The sequence below is a fragment of the Taudactylus pleione genome, unplaced genomic scaffold (genome assembly GCF_031769625.1).
Source record: "Taudactylus pleione unplaced genomic scaffold, aTauple2 ptg000196l, whole genome shotgun sequence".
Classification (NCBI taxonomy): domain Eukaryota; kingdom Metazoa; phylum Chordata; class Amphibia; order Anura; family Myobatrachidae; genus Taudactylus; species Taudactylus pleione.
Genome location: NW_028284598.1, coordinates 428,603 through 452,468, shown reverse-complemented (window position 1 = coordinate 452,468; position 23,866 = coordinate 428,603). Strand labels below are relative to the sequence as shown.

The 23,866-nt window shown below is 45.5% G+C and overlaps 1 protein-coding gene across 2 annotated transcripts in view; it reads right to left on the bottom strand.

Annotated features, from left to right (window-relative positions):
• The window catches only part of LOC148518925 (potassium voltage-gated channel subfamily KQT member 1-like), a 146,681-nt gene that overhangs the window by 97,069 nt on the left and 25,746 nt on the right, over positions 1-23,866 (bottom strand). Inside the window, exons 1-2 of one of the 2 annotated variants that reach the window (XM_088476832.1) lie at positions 19,942-20,062; positions 18,882-19,374 (exon numbers count right to left, since the gene is read on the bottom strand). In XM_088476832.1, coding sequence (XP_088332958.1) covers positions 18,882-19,204 — 323 coding nt within the window. In that variant the 5' untranslated portion in view covers positions 19,205-19,374; positions 19,942-20,062. Of the gene's footprint in view, positions 1-18,881; positions 19,375-19,941; positions 20,063-23,866 lie in introns of those variants that run through there. The other variant, XM_088476831.1, reaches the window with a different exon arrangement.

The window sequence follows — 23,866 nt, the reverse complement described above, 5'->3', positions numbered from 1 at the left end:
AGCAGTATAGAGATACCAGCCCGTAGAAGCTTGCAATCTAAAAATGGATGGCAGTGTGACACATAAGGAGTTTGGGGAGAGCCTGGGTGAAGGGAAGATCTATGCCAATATGGGAGATTATGGAGAGCTTAGGGGTAATGTGAACTCTATAGAATAGGAAACATTTAGGACCTGATTCAGAGGTAGACAGTGTCGCACGCAAGCGGACTATATTATAAGCCTGCACATTGGTACGAGTCGCACCGTTCATACGTCCAGATTGCCTGCGCACAGAGGCGCAGCGCAAAATAGTATTATGTGTCATTTTTGAGGTTAGCTCCACTAAGGACTGTCACAAAAATAACACTGAGACACTTACAGAGATGTCGCTAATTAGGTGACACTAATAAAATCTCATCCAGTCAATTAGACTGGACCAAGATCTTGATCACATCTAGGGGCATATTTATTACAATCTGCATTTTTAACGCGGATGTGATAAATATTGTTCGGGTAAATTCGCAAAAAGTGAAAATTAATATTTTCGCGCAAATATACTAACAATCTCTTTCCCAGAGATGGGCTCCGATAACGACAAGAGCTCGTCCGGGTATGATGGTGTAATGCTATATAATAATGCTAGAATGCTTCCTGGGTTTCAGGAGGTTCCCTCTCTCTGTAAAAGTTTGTGACTTAGTAGCCCATAGGCTGCTATAGGATAAGGACGTCAGGAGATGGCGTTAACTTATTGGGGCCAAGCCTCGAGATGGCTTATTTTCGGCAGTTGTCCTGTCAATCAAGGGGCTGGAACTGCAGTACATAAGGGGCTGCTGTGTTGTCCATAAAGGGGCTGGTGCTGCAGTATATAAGGGGCTGCTGCTGTGTTGTCCATAAAGGGGCTGGTGCTGCAGTATATAAGGGGCTGCTGCTTTGTTGTAAATAAAGGGGCTGGGGCTGCAGTACATAAAGGATTGCTGCTGAAAAGTCCTGTCTATCAAGGGGCTGCAGTACCATCAATGGGTGCTGCTATGTTGTCCATAAAGGGGCTGGGGCTGCTGTGTTGTCCATAAATGAGCTGGGGCTGCTGTGTTGTCCATAAAGGGGCTGAGGCTGCAGTACATAAAGGGGTGCTGTTGTGTAGTCCTGTCCATCAAGGGGCTGGGGCTGCAGTAAATAAAGGGGTGCTGCTGTGTTGTCCATAAAGGGGATGGGGCTGCTGTGTAGTCCATAAAGGGGCTGGGGCTGCTGTACATAAATGGGTGCTGCTGTGTTGTCCTGTCCATCAAGAGGCTAGGGCTGCAGTACATAAAGGGGTGCTGTATCGTCCAGGGGTGCTCTGTCAATCCAGGGGTGCTCTTCCCCAGTGTAAAACAAATAAAAGTTAATTATTAATTTTATCATTTCACAAAAAAATAAAAAAATATATATATTTTTTTGTGTGTGCTAGCTTTGCTATTATTGTTCAGTGACACTGTCGGCCAGACCGCAGTTCATCATCCACGTATTTGTGACTCTGCAGGTGGTCCATCCGCACTCCAAAGGGGGCGTTTGTTGTCCATAATGGGGTGCTGTGTTGTTCATCAAGGGGCTGCTGCCTCGTCCAGGGTTTGCTCTTCCCCAGTGTAAAAAAAATTATTGTTCGGTGACACTGCCGGCCAGACCACAGTTCATCATCCACGTATTTGTGACTCTGCAGGTGGTCCTTCTGCACTCCACAGGGGTGCTTTGTTGTCCATAAAGGGGTGCTGTGTTGTTCATCATGGGGCTGCTGCCTCGTTCCAGGGGTGCTCTTCCCCAGTGTAAAAAAAATATTGTCCGGTGACACTGCCGGCCAGAATGCAGTTCATCATCCACGTATTTGTGACTCTGTAGGTGGTCCGTCTGCACTCCACAGGGGTGCTCTTCCCCAGTGTAAAATTAAATTAAAGTTAAATAAAATTAGCATTCCACAAAAAATAAAAGATCTTTTTTTCAGGGTTTTTTTTTGTGTGTGTGCTAGCTACGCTATTAATGTTCGGTGACACTCAGCCAGACCGCAGTTTATCTTCTACGTATTGTGTGTTACTCTTATTTATAAAACATCTTGTGACACTGTAAGTGGTAGCGCAGTGTGTGTATTCTTTTCTTATTCATAAAAAGTCTTGTGACACTGTAAGTGGTAGCACAGTGTTTTACTCATAAAAAATCTTGTGGCACTAAGTGGTAGCGCAGTGTTTTACTCATAAAAAATCTTGTGACACTGTAAGTGGTAGTGCAGTGTGTTATTCTTTTCTTATTTATAAAAAATCTTGTGACACTGTAAGTGGTAGCGCAGTGTTATTCTTTTTTTATTCATAAAACATATTGTGCCACTAAGTCATTGATACCGCAGTGTAATATTTAAAATTAGTAAAAACTGACGTGTGTGCTGTACCCCACTTCATTAGTATTTGTTTATATGGAGAACGATCAGTTGAGAGGAGAGCAGGAACCACATACTAGTGCTGGAGCTGCTGCCAGTGCCACCAGTCTTGATGATACTAGTCCATCTACATCATCTACTAAAGCCTATGGCCACGGGCATACAGGGCTTAAGTCAGGGCATCTAAAATCAAAGACCCAATCTTTTACAGTGGTAAAGAAAAAAACATCAAAGAGAAAGTTAGCTGCAGAAAGACATAAAATTGGCAATATGCCTTTCACCACACGAAGTGGCAAGTGGCCTTGCCCTTTATTTATGACTGGTGGTTCTGCCTCTTATGATGATGTAAGCCCTTCTCCCTGTAGACGTTTCAAAAAAATTAAAATGGTTAAGGCACAGGAACCAACTGTGCACTCAGAAATGTCACAAATCCCTGAGGAGAGTAAGTGTGTAGGCGGGTGCTATGTGTGAGCAAAACCAAATACTGTACTCAAAGAGGAGCCTCCTTCCACCACTTGTGCATACTCTGCAAATGTGGGGATGAGCAGCACAAGTCAACATGCTGACATAGAAATTGAGGATGCTTCTGTGGAAGTGCACCAGGATGAGGAGGATATTTGTGTAGCTAACGCTAATAAGGATGTTGATGATGAGGATGTTGATGATGAGGATGTTGTTTGTGTAAATCAGGCCCCAGTGGAAACAGTTGTTGCCCATAATAAAGAAAAGCCCATTGTCATGCCTGGGCATAAAACAAAAAAATCCACTTCGTATGTGTGGAGTCATTTCTACCCAAATCCGGACAACAATTGCCAAGCCATCTGTACCCGTTGCATTGCCAGAGTAAGTAGAGGTAGGGATCCTAACCATCTAGGAACCTACTCCCTATTACGTCATCTACAGCGCATCCATCGAAAGTGTTTGCAAAATTCTGAAACTTTGGCGAAAAAAGTAACAGCAAGCAGTCCAGAGTCAGCTAGCTCCCTTCTCTCTGCTAGATCCAAGCATCTTCACCACCAACACCTTCATCAATAATTTCCTCAATCATGATCGGAAGTAGTCCAGAATATAATTAGATAAGGCTAACAGTCCTCTCCTATCCTGGATTCCTTAGAAGAATCCTTGAGCGCTATGCCTGCTGCTGCTGCTGGGAGTGGATCTTCATCCCAGAAGGGACCAGGAAGACTACTAGTAGTAGTTCAATAAAACTATTGACTGTTAAACAATCCTTTGCAAGGGGGAGCAAGTATGACAGCAGTCACCCAGTTGCACAGCAGATCATTGGTATTAGAATATTAGAAGTGCGTTCGATATCTGCCATTAGTGCAGTGGGTTTTAGACAGTTAATTGAGGTACTTTGTCCCCGCTACCAAACTAGGTTCCACTTCACTAGAAAAGCAATTCCCAGCCTGTACAGGGATGTTAAGAAAAACTTAATTAGTGTCCTCCAAAATGCCGTTGTACCCACTGTCCACTTAACCACAAATATGTGGACAAGTGGAACAGGACAAATGCAAGATTTCATGACTATAACAGCCCACTGGGTGGGTGTATTGCCTTCAGCGCCACCAACAGCAGCATCTAAGAAACAGCAGCTCATTCAGAGGCAGGCTACTCTGTGTATCACCGGTTTCACTAAGAGCCATACCGCTGACAACCTCTTAGAAAAACTCAGGGAAATCATTGCAAAATGGATTACCCCGCTTGGACTCTCCTCAGGATTTGTGATTTCTGACAACGCCACCAATATTGTGAGAGCATTACAGCAGGGTGAATTACAACACGTCCCATGTTTTCCTCACACAATCAACTTGGTGGTGCAAATTTTTTTTTTTAAATGACAGGGCTATGCAAGAGATGCTTTCTGTGGGCCGCGAAATTTCTGGACATTTTTTGCCATTCAGCAGGTGCGTGTAGAAGATTGCAGCACCTGCAAGAAATGTTGGATTTGCCCTGTCACCAGATGAAGCAAGAGGTAGTTACAAGGTGGAACTCCACCCTTTATATGCTTCAGCGGATGGAGAAACAGCAAAAAGCCATCCAAAGCTACACAATGAACTATGACATAGGCAGAGGAGGGGGGATATACCTAACTCAAGCTCAGTGGAAAATATTGTATTGTGCAAAGTGCTGAAACCCTTCGAAATAATCACCTGTGAAGTGAGTTCAGACACTGCCAACTTGTCAGGTAATTCCCCTAATTAGACTGCACGAAAAGCAGCTTGAGAAACTGAAGGAGGAGCTGTAATTAAGCTATTCCGCTAAGACAGTGGCGTAAATTCATCCCAGACGCCCGGAAGCAAGTTATAATTTGATGCCCCCCATCACAGCCACTGACACTGTAATGTACAATTTCGCAAGCTGATACACCCGCAGTTGCACACAGAATATAGGCATGCCGGAGATCATTTTAATCAGCAGAAGCTGCTTCTGCGCTAATAAGATGCAAAAAGATGCTCAGCGCTGAGTCACTCTGCGCTCACACGTAATGTGTTGCACGGAGGATAGATGAATATGGACACATCTGTATGCATTAGTCACAGCTAAGAAAATGACCTGTATGGTGCAATTAGCATGAGGCTCAAAGTCCTCTTGATGGGGGCAAAAGCCACCTAATGTGGGGTGGGGAGCCTTCCTGGTACCCCTGATGGAGGAGAAAACCACCTGATGTGGTGGCTTTGAGGACTGAGTTTAAGTCAAAATACTGTAAGACTGCCACTGTGGTGGGACTACAAATCACAAAATGCCCAGTCTACTGCTGACTGCATCACATGCCGGGAAGTTGCTCCACCAATGATCTGCCCCACAGACTCAGTCGTTGGTGCCCCCCATGCCCTCTTAGCCGTTCGATACATCCTTGTTGACATCCAGCTCCTGGAAGATCTGCAGTCGTGATTATCCACAGGCCAGCCACTCAAGACTCTGCTGCACAAGTCCGCGTCTAGGGTTGCCACCAGGGAGGAGTGGGACAGGAAGTTGTTGGTAAGGGGATGTGCCGGGACTGCTGCATGGGTCAGATTGGCTAGAGCTGCCTCCAAGAGTTGTGGGTGAGGGGTGTGCCGGACATGTCATGCTGACATAAGAAGCTGCGACACCAATGAGTAGGGTACAGGCTATAGATAGATGGAGGCAACAGCTCTCCACCAGTGTACTGTGGCTTCTCGGGTGCCGGGAAGAGGTGTCATGTACATGGGGCGGCCATGACAGTGCACTTTGGGTACATAGTTACAGCCCTAGGTGGGGTGAATATATTGTGGGCAATGGAGGAGGTGCCCCTTCAGTGCTGGAGCCCGGCGGCAGGCGCCTCCATTGTCTCCCATAGTTCTGCCCCTGCGCTAAGCATGTCGGACTTGTAGATCAAGTCCTTTATTCACTTCACCAGGATCCATGGCTTGTCAGGATTTTACAATCGGATCAAAACATTTTGGCGACCATGCTGGAACCTAGAAATAAGTCATACGTCGTGTCTTTCTTCCCAGCGGATACAGATCTGAAGAGATGCAAAGAGCTGTTGGTAAGGAAATTGTCAGCTCAAGCGGCACGTGATGCAGCGATGGCTCCTCCATCAGTTTCTTCATCGAGTGCGGCTGCTAGGAAAAAACTAAACTTTCCCAAAAAAAACCTACTGGTGATGCAGATGAGTCAACCCAACCAAGTTTTGACATCTGGTTGGGTCTAAAAGAATCGCCTACATTTAATGAGACCTCTACCGTGAATCAATCTGATACGGTCAGCATTCAAAGAATGGTTGAGGACTATTTTAATGATAGCGTCCAAATAGGCATGTCAGATAGTCCGTTTCACTACTGGCAGGAAAAAATGGCAATTTGGAGGCCCTTGCACAAACTGGCTTTGCTTTACTTGAGCTGCCAACCCTCCAGGGTGTACTCAGAAAGAGTTTTCAGCACACCCGGGAACCTTGTCAGCGATTGGCGTAGGAGGCTCAAAATGTGGAAAAGATGATGTTCATCAAAATTAACTACAAATTTCAAGAGGAAGACCTTTACTGCCAATTACGTCCAAAAATTACAGAGGCACCTGAGGCTGTAATGGTGGATTCCAGCGGGGGTGAATTAATATTGTGTGACGATGATGTACACACTGATGAGGGTGAGGAATCGATTGGATGATGATGGCGACAACATCTTGCCTCAGTAAAGCCGGTTTGGGCACGGAGAGATCATTGCCAGCAATGTCAGCTGCCCATTGGTAGCTTGTTTTGTTGGCAGTCCCTGTCGCTGAAGTGATTGGTTTGTTAAATTGTGCATGTCCTGTTTACTATATACAACATAAGGGTGGGTGGGAGGGTCCAAGGACAATTCCATCTTGCACCTCTTTTCTTTGCATTATGTGCTGTTTGGGGCATTGCTGCCTGACATTTTTAATTTTATATTTTATTAAACTGCCATCCTGTCTGCCACTGCCGTGCTACTCTGTGCCATGTTGGAAGCTGAACTGCCACATGTTAGTGCCACCCACTGCTGTCGCTTAACTTATTCAGCCAGCTAGCTCGATGCAACCTTTTAGCCTACACTGGATGAAATCAATATTGTGAGCTGTAAGGTGGTCAAAAATGACTGGAAATGACTGGAAATAAATGTTTTTGAGGTTAATAATACTGTAAGAACAAAAACAGGCCCAAATTATGTGATTTCAGCTGTTTTTATGATTTTTAGAAAAAAATACAGATCCAAAACCAAAACAAGCAAGAGTGGTTTTGTAAAACCAATCCAAAACCTTGAAGGAGATACAGATCCAAAACCAAAACACGGAGGTCGGCACACATCCCTAATAATGATGTGGTATATTGAGAGAGATAAAACCAACATGATTGGACACACTAGATCACATGACCGGGTATTAATTTCCAACGACCGCTCACCTCGAGTCTGATCTACTTCCTACTGTAATTTGAACCTCTTCACAAAGCCACAGTTGTATCACTCTACAAAAACTATAACATCTCTCACAGAGACGGCTCACAGAAAAGCAGCACATTACTGCTTCACTGACAGTAATACACATCACTGCTTCACTGACAGACATACACATTACTGCATCACTGACAGACATACACATCACTGCCCTACTGACAGTAATACACATCACTGCTTCACTGACAGACATACACATTACTGCATCACTGACAGACATACACATCACCGCCTCACTGACAGTAATACACATCACTGCCTCACTGACATAAACATCACTGCCTCACTGACAGACATACACATCACTGCCTTACTGACAGACATACACATCACTGCCTCACTGACAGACATACACATCACCGCCTCACTGACAGAAATACACATCACCGCCTCACTGACAGTAATACACATCACCGCCTCACTGACAGAAATACACATCACCGCCTCACTGACAGAAATACACATCACCGCCTCACTGACAGTAATACACGTCACCGCCTCACTGACAGAAATACACATCACCGCCTTACTGACAGTAATACACGTCACCGCCTCACTGACAGACATACACGTCACCGCCTCACTGACAGAAATACACGTCACCGCCTCACTGACAGTAATACACATCACCGCCTCACTGACAGAAATACACATCACCGCCTCACTGACAGTAATACACATCACCGCCTCACTGACAGTAATAAACATCACCGCCTCACTGACAGAAATACACATCACCGCCTCACTGACAGTAATACACATCACTGCCTCACTGACAGATATACACATCACCGCCTCACTGACAGAAATACACATCACCGCCTCACTGACGGATATACACATCACCGCCTCACTGACAGAAATACACGTCACCGCCTCACTGACAGATATAGACATCACTGTATCACTGACAGACATACACATCACCACCTCACTGACAGAAATACACATCACCGCCTCACTGACAGTAATACACATCACCGCCTCACTGACAGAAATACACATCACCGCCTCACTGACAGAAATACACATCACTGCCTCACTGACAGAAATACACATCACTGCCTCACTGACAGACATACACATCACTGCCTCACTGACAGAAATACACATCTCTGACTCACTGACAGATATAGACATCACTGCATCACTGACAGTAATACACATCACTGCCTCACTAGCAGACATACACATCACAGCCTCACTGACAGTAATACACATCACTGCCTCACTGACAGTAATACACATCACTGCCTCACTAGCAGACATACACATCACAGCCTCACTGACAGTAATACACATCACTGCCTCACTGACAGTAATACACATCACTGACTCACTGACAGATATAGACATCACTGTATCACTGACAGTAATACACAGCACTGCCTCACCGACAGTAATACACATTACTGCTTCACTGACATACACATCACTGCATCACTGAAAGTAATACACATCACTGCCTCACTGACAGTAATACACATCACTGCTTCACTTACATACACATCACCGCCTTACTGACAGTAATACACATCACTGCTTCACTGACAGACATACATATCACTGCCTCACTGACAGTAATACACAGTAATCACTGCCTCACTGACAGACATACACATCACTGACAGCAGCACATCAATGCCTCACTGACAGCAGCACATCACTGCCTCACTGACAGCAGCGCATCACTCTCACTGACAGCAGCGCATCACTGCCTCCCTGATAGACATACACATCACTGCCTCACTGACAGACATACACATCACTGACAGCAGCACATCACTGTCTCACTGACAGCAGCACATAACTGCCTCACTTACAGCAGTGCATCACTCTCACTGACAGCAGTGCATCACTCTCTGACAGAAGTGCATCACTGCCTCACTGACAGCAGTGCATCACTGCCTCACTGACAGACAAACACATCACTGCCTCACTGACAGCAGCACATCACTGCCTCACTGACAGCAGCGCATCACTCTCACTGACAGCAGCACATCACTGTCTCACTGACAGCAGCACATCAATGCCTCACTGACAGCAGCACATCACTGCCTCACTGACAGCAGCGCATCACTCTCATTGACAGCAGCGCATCACTCTCTCTGACAGCAGCGCATCACTGCCTCCCTGATAGACATACACATCACTGCCTCTGTGACAGACATACACATCACTAGCTCACTGACAGCAGCGCATTACTGCCTCACTGACAGCAGCGCATTACTGCCTCACTGACGGACATACACATCACTGCCTCACTGACGGACATACACATCACTGCCTCACTGCCAGTAATACACATCAATGTCTCACTGACAGCAGCACATAACTGCCTCACTTACAGCAGTGCATCACTCTCACTGACAGCAGTGCATCACTCTCTGACAGAAGTGCATCACTGCCTCACTGACAGCAGTGCATCACTGCCTCACTGACAGACATACACATCACTGCCTCACTGACAGTAGTACACATCACTGCTTCACTGACAGTAATACACATTACTGCATCACTGACAGACATACACATCACTGCCTCACTGACAGTAATACACATCACTGCCTCACTGACAAACATACACATCACTGCCATGACAACAGCACATCACTGCCTCACTGACAGCAGCGCATCACTCTCACTGACAGCAGCGCATCACTGCCTCACTGACAGACATACACATCACTGCCTCACTGACAGACATACACATCACTGCCTCACTGACAGCAGCGCATCACTGCCTCACTGACAGACATACACATCACTGCCTCACTGACAGTAATACACATCACTGCTTCACTGACATACACATCACTGCCTCACTGACAGTAATACACATCACTGCTTCACTGACATACACATCACTGCCTCACTGACAGTAATACACATCACTGCCTCACTGACAGCAGCGCATCACTGCCTCACTGACAGCAGCGCATCACTGCCTAACTGAGACATACACATCACTGCCTCACTGACAGCAGCGCATCACTGCCTCACTGAGACATACACATCACCGCCTCACTGACAGACATACACATCACTGCCTCACTGACAGATATACACATCACTGCCTCACTGACAGACATACACATCACTGCCTCACTGACAGCAGCGCATCACTGCCTCACTGACAGCAGCGCATCACTGCCTCACTGACAGCAGCGCATCACTGCCTCACTGAGACATACACATCACTGCATCACTGACAGCAGCGCATTACTGCCTCACTGACAGACATACACATCACTGACAGATATACACATCACTGCCTCACTGACAGACATACACATCACTGCCTCACTGACAGCAGCGCATCACTGCCTCACTGACAGACATACACATCACTGCCTCACTGACAGTAATACACATCACTGCTTCACTGACATACACATCACTGCCTCACTGACAGTAATACACATCACTGCCTCACTGACAGCAGCGCATCACTGCCTCACTGACAGCAGCGCATCACTGCCTCACTGAGACATACGCATCACTTCCTCACTGACAGCAGCGCATCACTGCCTCACTGAGACATACACATCACCGCCTCACTGACAGCAGCGCATCACTGCCTCACTGACAGCAGCGCATCACTGCCTCACTGACAGCAGCGCATCACTGCCTCACTGAGACATACACATCACTTCCTCACTGACAGCAGCGCATCACTGCCTCACTGAGACATACACATCACTTCCTCACTGACAGCAGCGCATCACTGCCTCACTGACAGCAGCGCATCACTGCCTCACTGACAGCAGCGCATCACTGCCTCACTGACAGCAGCGCATCACTGCCTCACTGAGACATACACATCACTTCCTCACTGACAGCAGCGCATCACTGCCTCACTGAGACATACACATCACTTCCTCACTGACAGCAGCGCATCACTGCCTCACTGAGACATACACATCACTTCCTCACTGACAGCAGCGCATCACTGCCTCACTGAGACATACACATCACTGCCTCACTGACAGCAGCGCATCACTGCCTCACTGAGACATACACATCACTTCCTCACTGACAGCAGCGCATCACTGCCTCACTGACAGCAGCGCATCACTGCCTCACTGACAGACATACACATTTCAGACAGATAAATGTCAATAAATTTCAAATTACTTCATAACTCAAAGGACCTGACATTAGTCCTCACCAAAGAATATGAACAGGATTTACCTGAGCAGCCACTTCAGAATCCAGCACTGAAGCACCCGGGGGAACTCAAACATAAAATGTGGAGAGAACATACAAACTCCACACAGATAGGGCTCTGGTTGGACGCTAACCCATGACCCTAGAACTTTGATGGAGCAAAACTAAACATTGCTCTGTCTGTACTGTACTCTCCTTGCATGCCATCTCTTCTCCCAACACTCTATTAAGCTAATCCCAATTTGTAGGTTAGCCCATGCCCAATCTATTCTATTAGGTCACAGATATATAGTACCCGACATCAGTACCTCTGTATATTATACATTTATACCAGAATAGTCTAAGGACAAAAACATTTTGCTCAGTTTACAAATTATTTTACCTCACAACTTAATCAAAATTTGCAAAACTGGTGTAAAATGAGCACTGAACGCAGACGAGAACATGAAAAAGAAAACACGAGCTTCATAAGATAAATACATTTTAATAACATGATATATACTGCAGAAATGTGTCGTTATCCACAGCAACCAATCAGATACTGGCTTTTATTGTCTAGCATGGAGTAGACTGATCCAAACCAACACCTGATTGGTAGCGAAGGGCACATAAGATAAATAGTCCTAAAAAAGAGGTCAGAAGAATGGTATCTAAGGGGTATATTTACTAAAGCAGGTTTTAAAAGTGGAGATGTTGCCCATAGCAACCAATCAGATTCTACTTAACATTTATCTAGCATCTTCTAGCAGACAATAGCTAGAATCCAATTGGTTGCTATGGGCAACATCTCCACTTTTAAAAACCTGCACTTTAGTAAAAACGATGCAATGTCGGAGGCTGCAAAACTCATCCGCCCTTTTTAAATATGGCCAATAGTACAGCTCTGTCGCCCTCTCAGACTTATAATAAATCAGAATAAAGGCCAGGCAAGTGACCGTGGGCAGCGTAGCCATATAAGCTGTTTATTCTGTGAGCAGGGAGGCAGATGCCATTCTACAGCGGACACAGGAGCCCGTAATATCCTAACCCGCACATTACACATGAGGATAAAACCCGCAGATTATCCTGGCCACTCACTTGCAACATCTGCACAGCTGACAGAGCTTATCGGCACAGAGCGATTACTGTGCCCTCTGTCCTCGAAAGAGAGGCAGATCCCAAAACTTGGCAGGAAAACCCCATAAAATCCTGGATGTATCACACTGACTGCAAAGAGGGACAAGCTGGCAGGGAAATGTGTGCAGAGAGTAATTTCCTGAGGAAGACGGAGACAGGAGCAACGCTGGGACCTGGCCGGGCCACGTGGATCAATGATAATGAGATGGGACCGTTAGGCAAAATTACAGACGAATTTCACAGGAAAAATCCTTCTCCCCCATCTCCGTAAAATCTAGAGGGGGACGAAACTAATGCTTTTTATAAACAATCACATATAAAACATGACTTTAAGTGGTCTTTTTGTTAAGTCGTAGAAGGGTAGTAAATCACCCATCAGGGCTGTAGAGTAAAAGGGAATATCTAACCAAGTGCCCACCTTGTGCCATGAGCCCACCTTGAGGCAAACCGCAGAGACCACTAACGATGATCAAATAAATTCAGGTTTTGTTTTTCCAATTGCTAATTGCCACCCACAAAAACAACTGCCTGAATTTACAGCTCATGGCTTGGGGGCTACAAGATCACAAAGGCTTTGCGTGGGCTTTATATGACTAGTATAGTCACCAGCTGCCCCAGTGCCCAGGGCCCCACCTGTCTGTCTGTAATTATGTTTTTATTGCCAGCGTCTCACTTCAATCACTGATCTCTGGCAGAATACAGGACCTTTCAGTGCAATTCTAGAAAAATTACGCTCTATGTATGGATGACGGCACAGTACCACTACATATTCTGTATGTATGGATGATGGCACAGTAACACTACTTATTCTGTATGTATTACTGACGGCACAGTAACACTACTTATTCTGTATGTATGGATGACGGCACAGTAACACTACTTATTCTGTATGTATGGATGACGGCACAGTAACACTACTTATTCTGTATGTATGGATGATGGCACAGTAACACTACTTATTCTGTATGTATGGATGATGGCACAGTAACACTACTTATTCTGTATGTATGGATGATGGCACAGTAACACTACTTATTCTGTATGTATGGATGATGGCACAGTAACACTACTTATTCTGTATGTATGGATGACGGCACAGTAACACTACTTATTCTGTATGTATGGATGACGGCACAGTAACACTACTTATTCTGTATGTATGGATGATGGCACAGTAACACTACTTATTCTGTATGTATGGATGACGGCACAGTAACACTACTTATTCTGTATGTATGGATGACGGCACAGTAACACTACTTATTCTGTATGTATTACTGACGGCACAGTAACACTACTTATTCTGTATGTATGGATGATGGCACAGTAACACTACTTATTCTGTATGTATGGATGATGGCACAGTAACACTACTTATTCTGTAGGTATGGATGATGGCACAGTAACACTACTTATTCTGTATGTATGGATGATGGCACAGTAACACTACTTATCTGTATGTATGGATGACGGCACAGTAACACTAATTATTCTGTATGTATTACTGACGGCACAGTAACACTACTTATTCTGTATGTAATGGATGATGGCACAGTAACACTACTTATTCTGTATGTATGGATGATGGCACAGTAACACTACTTATCTGTATGTATGGATGACGGCACAGTAACACTAATTATTCTGTATGTATTACTGACGGCACAGTAACACTACTTATTCTGTATGTAATGGATGATGGCACAGTAACACTACTTATTCTGTATGTATGGATGATGGCACAGTAACACTACTTATCTGTATGTATGGATGACGGCAAAGTAACACTACTTATTCTGTATGTATGGATGATGGCACAGTAACACTACTTATTCTGTATGTATTACTGACGGCACAGTAACACTACTTATTCTGTATGTATGGATGACGGCACAGTCACACTACTTATTCTGTATGTATGGATGACGGCACAGTAACACTACTTATTCTGTATGTATGGATGACGGCACAGTCACACTAATTATTCTGTATGTATGGATGACGGCACAGTCACACTACTTATTCTGTATGTATGGATGACGGCACAGTAACACTACTTATTCTGTATGCATGGATGATGGCACAGTAACACTACTTATTCTGTATGTATGGATGACGGCACAGTAACACTACTTATTCTGTATGTATGGATGACGGCACAGTAACACTACTTATTCTGTATGCATGGATGATGGCACAGTAACACTACTTATTCTGTATGTATGGATGACGGCACAGTAACACTACTTATTCTGTATGTATGGATGACGGCACAGTAACACTACTTATTCTGTATGTATGGATGACGGCACAGTAACACTACTTATTCTGTATGTATGGATGACGGCACAGTAACACTACTTATTCTGTATGTATGGATGATGGCACAGTAACACTACTTATTCTGTATGTATGGATGATGGCACAGTAACACTACTTATTCTGTATGTATGGATGACGGCACAGTAACACTACTTATTCTGTATGTATGGATGACGGCACAGTAACACTACTTATTCTGTATGTATTACTGATGGCACAGTAACACTACTTATTCTGTATGTATTACTGACGGCACAGTAACACTACTTATTCTGTATGTATGGATGACGGCACAGTCACACTACTTATTCTGTATGTATGGATGACGGCACAGTAACACTACTTATTCTGTATGTATGGATGACGGCACAGTAACACTACTTATTCTGTATGTATGGATGACGGCACAGTAACACTACTTATTCTGTATGTATGGATGACGGCACAGTAACACTACTTATTCTGTATGTATGGATGATGGCACAGTAACACTACTTATTCTGTATGTATGGATGACGGCACAGTAACACTACTTATTCTGTATGTATGGATGATGGCACAGTAACACTACTTATTCTGTATGTATGGATGACGGCACAGTAACACTACTTATTCTGTATGTATGGATGACGGCACAGTAACACTACTTATTCTGTATGTATGGATGATGGCACAGTAACACTACTTATTCTGTATGTATGGATGACGGCACAGTAACACTACTTATTCTGTATGTATGGATGACGGCACAGGACCACTTCTCTAATTCTGTATGCATGGATGATGGCACAGTAACACTACTTATTCTGTATGTATGGATGACGGCACAGTAACACTACTTATTCTGTATGTATTACTGACGGCACAGTAACACTACTTATTCTGTATGTATGGATGACGGCACAGTAACACTACTTATTCTGTATGTATGGATGATGGCACAGTAACACTACTTATTCTGTATGTATTACTGATGGCACAGTAACACTACTTATTCTGTATGTATTACTGACGGCACAGTAACACTACTTATTCTGTATGTATGGATGACGGCACAGTCACACTACTTATTCTGTATGTATTACTGACGGCACAGTAACACTACTTATTCTGTATGTATGGATGACGGCACAGTAACACTACTTATTCTGTATGTATGGATGACGGCACAGTAACACTACTTATTCTGTATGTATGGATGACGGCACAGTAACACTACTTATTCTGTATGTATGGATGACGGCACAGTAACACTACTTATTCTGTATGTATTGATGACGGCACAGTAACACTACTTATTCTGTATGTATGGATGACGGCACAGTAACACTACTTATTCTGTATGTATGGATGACGGCACAGTCACACTACTTATTCTGTATGTATGGATGACGGCACAGTAACACTACTTATTCTGTATGTATGGATGACGGCACAGTAACACTACTTATTCTGTATGTATGGATGACGGCACAGTAACACTACTTATTCTGTATGTATGGATGACGGCACAGTAACACTACTTATTCTGTATGTATGGATGACGGCACAGTAACACTAATTATTCTGTATGTATGGATGATGGCACAGTCACACTAATTATTCTGTATGTATGGATGACGGCACAGTCACACTACTTATTCTGTATGTATGGATGACGGCACAGTAACACTACTTATTCTGTATGCATGGATGATGGCACAGTAACACTACTTATTCTGTATGTATGGATGACGGCACAGTAACACTACTTATTCTGTATGTATGGATGACGGCACAGTAACACTACTTATTCTGTATGTATGGATGATGGCACAGTAACACTACTTATTCTGTATGTATGGATGATGGCACAGTAACACTACTTATTCTGTATGTATGGATGACGGCACAGTAACACTACTTATTCTGTATGTATGGATGACGGCACAGTAACACTACTTATTCTGTATGTATGGATGACGGCACAGTAACACTACTTATTCTGTATGTATGGATGATGGCACAGTAACACTACTTATTCTGTATGTATGGATGACGGCACAGTAACACTACTTATTCTGTATGTATGGATGATGGCACAGTAACACTACTTATTCTGTATGTATGGATGATGGCACAGTAACACTACTTATTCTGTATGTATGGATGACGGCACAGTAACACTACTTATTCTGTATGTATGGATGACGGCACAGTAACACTACTTATTCTGTATGTATGGATGACGGCACAGTAACACTACTTATTCTGTATGTATGGATGACGGCACAGTAACACTACTTATTCTGTATGTATGGATGACGGCACAGGACCACTTCTCTAATTCTGTATGCATGGATGATGGCACAGTAACACTACTTATTCTGTATGTATGGATGACGGCACAGTAACACTACTTATTCTGTATGTATGGATGATGGCACAGTAACACTACTTATTCTGTATGTATGGATGACGGCACAGTAACACTACTTATTCTGTATGTATGGATGATGGCACAGTAACACTACTTATCTGTATGTATGGATGACGGCACAGGACCACTTCTCTAATTCTGTATGCATGGATGACGGCACAGTACCACTACTTATCTGTATGTATGGATGATAGAACGGAACCACTACTTATTATATATGTATGGGTAGCTGCACAGTGTCACTACTTATTCTGTATGTATGGATGACGGCACAGTAATATTCCCTCTTCTCTGTATGTATGGATGGATGACGGCATAGTACCACTTCTCTTATTCTCATGTTCGGATAACGGCACAGTAATATTTCCCCTTTTCTGTATGTATGGATGGATGACAGCATAGTACCACTCCTCTTCTCTGTATGTATGGATAACGGCACAGTAATATTTCCTCTTCTCTGTATGGATGGATGATGGCACAGTAATATTTCCTCTTCTCTGTATGTATGGATGGATGACGGCACAGTACCATTTTACTTACTCTGTATGAATGGATGACGGCACAGTACCACGTTTCTTACTCAGTCTGTATGGGTGATGGCATAGTACCACTTCTCGTATTCTGGATGATGGCAAAGTACTACTTCTTTTATTCTATATGCTGGATATATTTAACACTATCTTTACTTATTCTGTACGTATGAATGGACGGCACAGTACTACAGGTACAGTACTTCTTTTACACTGTACAGTATGTACGGATAACCTCACAGTACCACTTCTTACTAAGAATGCTGTATTTTACACTATCTCTACTTACTCTGCCTGTATTTAATGACAGCTCAGTACCACTTCTCCTACTGCGAATGTTATATGTCTGTACTACCTTTGCCTGTCTGGATGACTACGCAGTACTACTTCTCTTGTCCTGAATGCTAGGTGCCATTCTCAATACCTGCCTTCATTCGTATGTATATGGTACTTGCTGTTCACCATACCTCCCAGTGACTCCTCGTACTCTGCTTGCTAAGATGTAATAATAGGGAGCTTAGCCAAGCGATGGCGAGCTCTGCCATGCCGGTCTAGTCTCCAAGTGTCACTAGTTACACTCACACCGGCAGAAGGGATTCTGGCTGTGCAATGGCAGAGATGGAAGGTGCTGTATACTATATCCTGTAGGAACAGACAGGGCCAGTACGCTGCATCACACATTAAAGGACTAGTTATGACATATTAGAGCCACAATTGTTACGCCTGGGAGCCGGTGGCCCCACAACTGCAGTTTTCCTATGAGAGGCTTCAATCATGGGTCTGGCAGTCCAGCTAACATAGCTTGAATAATGTATTTGTTAAACATTAAAGCAATCTGCCAACCTTGAAACCGAGTGGGTACTACAAGTTCTAATGAATGCAATGGAGACAGGGACAGGACAGGAGCCTGTACTGGAGATAAGAGGCACGTCACTTTGGAGGGAGTCCAGTGCCCACTGCATGCCGATGGAAATGTACAGTATATATATATATAGGGATAATGTACTCACACACTGAAATGATATATAAAGCAACGCCAGCCGCTGGGTCTTTCCAGGAAGTTGTAGATGTCGCCCTGCATGCTGGTGCGGGTCAGATAGTGGCGATAAAAGCACTTGGGGGAGTAGTCCGTTTGCAGGTCCCTCGCACCCCCAGCTGGGCTGCTCACCTGCAGCGTGGGGTCCTGGGGAGAGCAGGGGGATCCAGAGCCATTGTTTAAGGGGGGGTCTGCGCTGAGGGCCACAGATGAGTAATGCATGGGGTCCTGGGCAGGGGGTGCTGTGTAGAGGCTGTAGAGGGGGAGCCCCCTGCACTCCCCCGAGTTGCACGACATGCCGCAGACCGCTACTGATCAATATTTCACATCCTCAGAGCCGGTGTTAGATTGCAAGCTCCCGTGGGACCTGATCCCTCTTATCAGTGTTACTGCTCAGAGTCACTTCAGACAGGATCACAGCCGTGTCACCCACTGTCACCTGCTGTCACCCGCTGTCACTCATGGCTCTGTAACAAGAAGCACAACGCAAGGTCAAAGACTGTGTCAGCTTAAACACTCCAGCGCACAAAATAAGCATCCCATGCATCGCTCCCCGAGCCCTGTAATGCCCCAGTGCCAGCCTACAGCGTTGTCGGACATGGCACTGAGAAGGTGGGTACCTCATGCATTTCCCCATCACACCTCACGTTTACAAAAAATGGTACACCTTGCATGTGCACATAGTGGGGACACTATAGGAACACTAACCCTTCCCTGTGCCTTCCACTGCCTGCAATCTACTTATCTGCAGAGCATTGCACCATAAGTCCCAGTCACAGGAGGCTTCACCAAGTCACACATCACCAGCAGATAATGCATCTAGAATCAGCAATAAGGCACCCAACTTGCAGACTACTATGCTGTTATATGCACCATATCCCCATTCTGGGCAACAGACTATTGCACCAATAAATAGCTCATATTCTTAGATCAAAACATTCACAGTTTGCTGCCCCCCCATAGATTTTACAGGTTAAGGTGTAATATGCCCCCCAGGACCTGCATCTGTAACATCTACCACTGAAGCCCATTACCTGCCGGATATTGCTCTCTCCTCCTTGCAGAGTGCTGCCCTGTGCCACCTTTACGACACTCAGTCTTCTCCGCAGCACTTGGCCATTAACCCATTTCCTGCTGGGTACCTGAAGAACATCCCTCTCTTCGCCCTCCCTGGGTCCTTCCAGCACCTGCCCGTGGTGCGTCCTTTGCTGGAGGCTCTGGCTCTGTCCCCTCCCCTCTGCTCAGTGGCTGTCACTCCCCATCCATTCGGCAGAGAATGCTGGTGACATCCTCCCTCCTCAGGCCAGCCAAATACCTGTGCACAGCACATCCACCGTCACGTGAAGGAGCAGGCAGCTCTCCAGGTGTTGTGGAACTGCAAGTCCCAGCAAGCTGCACCAGACAGCCAGTTCCACAACACCTCAGGTTGTGCAATCCCACTTTAGTCGGTGTCTCCGTCGATGAATGGTACCCAGCTGTCTCACAGTCCAACTTATTTCTGGCAGAATGATTGGCCCTCTGCAGAGCATCACATCTCTGCAGAGCAGCAGCTCAGCTGCACTGGGGGCCATGATTCAGTACGGATCGAAACTGCGATTGCAATAGCGATTACTCACGGTCTCACTGTAAAGATTTGCTAATGTCTGCGATCGCTATGCCGCCACAGCCTAACAAACGGACGCCCCCCCTTCCCTTACGCACATCCTTAATACTTAGAATACTGCGAAACCATCGGTAACACCGAGTACCATCGCAGCCTCACGCACACTTGCACAAGCTCGGACCTTACTCAGGAATTGCTAACCTCATCGCACGCAGTGCAAGCCCAAGCTGCGCATGGCATCATAGTGGCTAATCTATGCACGCCCCTGCAACGACGTTCAAACGCACTGACACACCTGCACTTCGCCGAAACCCCCCCCTGTCACCACCCCCAGACGGTGCTTCCTGTCAATCACTCTGTGATGGGTCTGCGTAGTCATTGCGATCGCAGTGGAGTGTTCGCGCACTGCAACGCATACGCAGTACGCAACAATCGGCCGATTACGTACGTAATCGCTGTTTTAACAGCTGCTGTATCAGGCCCCAGGTCAGGTGTGCCATAAGTGCCTTTGTGCCCTAACATGAGCTTCCTGACAAATGGGCACAGCCTCTGCAGAACACTGCTTTGCAAATCGTCACAGCGAGGCAGAGCATCCCATCCCTGCAGAGTATTGCATGAACTCAAGTGTCAGTAAATGCCACAAGCAGCATCGTGCCCTGCATATGGGTCTCGTCACACAGCCAGCAGATCAGAGGCAGTCTCATACATCCCCTCTGACAGTTGTCATCTCTACCGCTTTCCTGACAGTCCAGAGAGCAACATGGTAGATTAGTAAACAGTCAGATTAGGGGGAGGTGGAGGACAACATCCAACTTAACATCTGAACAGACATCTTCTCTATCCAGGGATGAGAAGGAATGAACCAAGGCGCTGGAAAGATCTCCGTCACCCATTGGGCAAACGAGACAACTGTCTAGGGTCTGGCGGGCACTGAGGGACGAGGATACATACGTGTCCTCATACACTTATCCTTTTTGACACATATGGCGCGAGACACCTAGCGCGACTAAGACTCTCCGCCACGGGTAACGATTCCCGGACTTAGTAGCACACAGCAGCTGCACGCAGTGTCAGCACCAGTGTATCCGCGCACTGTCATCTTGTTGCATTGTGATGCGACTGAAACGCATATTTTGTTGGAAAATATTGGCGACGAGGTGGCGCGACTTAGACGCAAAGTCCGTGGCGCGAGATTTGAGGACAGGTGTATGGGGACACATCTGTAACGCTAACTTTATATTTAACAAAAGGGCGGGGTAATGAGCAGGGCCATAGAGATCCGGCTCGGCCCCCTTACACTTGGGAGCATGGCCTAATTGCGGGAGGAATGGCCACGCCCCCTTACAATTTTTTTTTTTGCAGCACTGTGCAGCGACGAGTGGGGAGCTGTGAGTCCCTCACAGGTGCAAATCCATGGGGGTGCACGTTCAGTGTATTCGCTCTCCCAACCCCAGCACAGGTAGAGCAGACTGCTGTGCAGCGACATCAGTCTCCTTGGTCTCACTGCAGCCTAGCACACAGCAGCGTGTGCCAGGCTGCTGACAGGTGAGAGGGAGGGGTGGCCGCAGTGGACCTGGGCCCCTCCAACAAGCCCGGGTAGTTAGTAACCCCCCCCACCCTGGTAATGATGCCCAAAACATTACCTTGCCAGGGGCCCTATCAGCCTCTAGATCCTGGCCCGCTACTGGTACAGCCATAAACTGGACTCTTTCCTGGTTGGAGAAACAAAACAAAAAAAAGTTTGAGGCGAAGAATCAGAAAGTTTTGAAAAGAGAGAAGATGTAACATGAGGCTCTCTCGCTGCACTGGAACTACACCATGGTGCTGGCTGGGACTTGTAGTGCCCCCATGGGTTACACAAGCCTGTTCTACATTAATATTTTATTAGCTAACTCATGGAAACGGCTGTGAAATGATAATGATAAAAATATGCAGCAACCAGTCAGACTGTAGAAAGCAAACTTCTGATTGTTTTCTCAGGGTCAGTCTCGGCGAGTTCCTTTCAAGCTGCTTACTGAATATGTGACTCGTCCTGTAACCATTAAACCGTCTGTGCATAAAGAGCATGCCGCGGGAATCTGACCCCCTGCGCCGTGTATAATTAGTAGTAAGCCCTGGGGACTATTTACAGATGCATTTGCTATTGACATTGTGCTGATGAAAGGCGAGGTACGGTGCGAGGCTGCTGTGTGACCGAGCGGATCAGGTGTCTGTTTCCAGGGCACGGATATTATATGAAATTCTTCTGTCACCTGACTCTCACTCAATTACTCTAAGTGAGCTATGATTGTGTTACGTGTGGGCACACAGCGGGCGGCAGGGGGGGCTATGACGCTCAGGCCGCACACTGTACACAGTGACAGTAACGGCGATGACTGGCTCGGGGTGTCCCCGTGGCAGCGAGGAATTGTGGCCTAAAAGTGGGGCTCAGGTTGGGTAACACATTGTGTCCTAAAGTCTTCCTTCTCTACGTACTCGCATCTTAACCCAAGAGGAGTCTAGAGGTGCTGGAAAATTTCTTAACGCGGCAAAATTCAATCGAACGTGTTTGCCGCGCAATCGCCAAATAGCCCAGGTTCTAATTTGAGTTTTTGAAACTTGTGGATCGCCCTCGCAGTTGGCTTCCTCCTTAAGCAGATAGCGTTCCGCTCTTCTCCGCTCTTCTCTGAGGCCATACACGCTAAAATGTATGTTTTGATTTCATTAGATTATTTTAGACATTATATAAGTAAATAAAAATATGTAATTTATATAAATAATATGTTTAATTAACGAGTTAATAAAAAAAAAATTATATTTTATTTTTGTGAATGGAACATGGAACACTGCTGTATATGGAACATGGAACACTGCTGTATATGGAACACTGAACACTGCTGTATATGGAACACGGAACACTGCTGTATATGGAACACGGAACACTGCTGTATATGGAACACGGAACACTGCTGTATATGGAACATGGAACACTGCTGTATATGGAACACGGAACACTGCTGTATATGGAACACGGAACACTGCTGTATATGGAACATGGAACACTGCTGTATATGAAGTTTGCCATTCCTGCTAGAGTTTCACTGTATTTGTCACTGGAACCATCCAAAAATGTATCAAGTTCAAATCGGTCCACACGTGTGGGTTAACATTGCGCAGTCATAGTCAGGCTGAGGTTGAGAAATTCTGGTTAACTTTTAAGTTTTAGAAACAATTTGACAATCCGGTCTGAGAATCCGGAGCTCAGGCACCTCTATTGGGGTATGCCGTGCTTCTTGCTTGCTTGGGCTGCTGAAGTGTTGGCAGCTATTGGGCACTACAAAGGTGGGCGCTACAAAAGTGCGCCCAATGTGCACCCA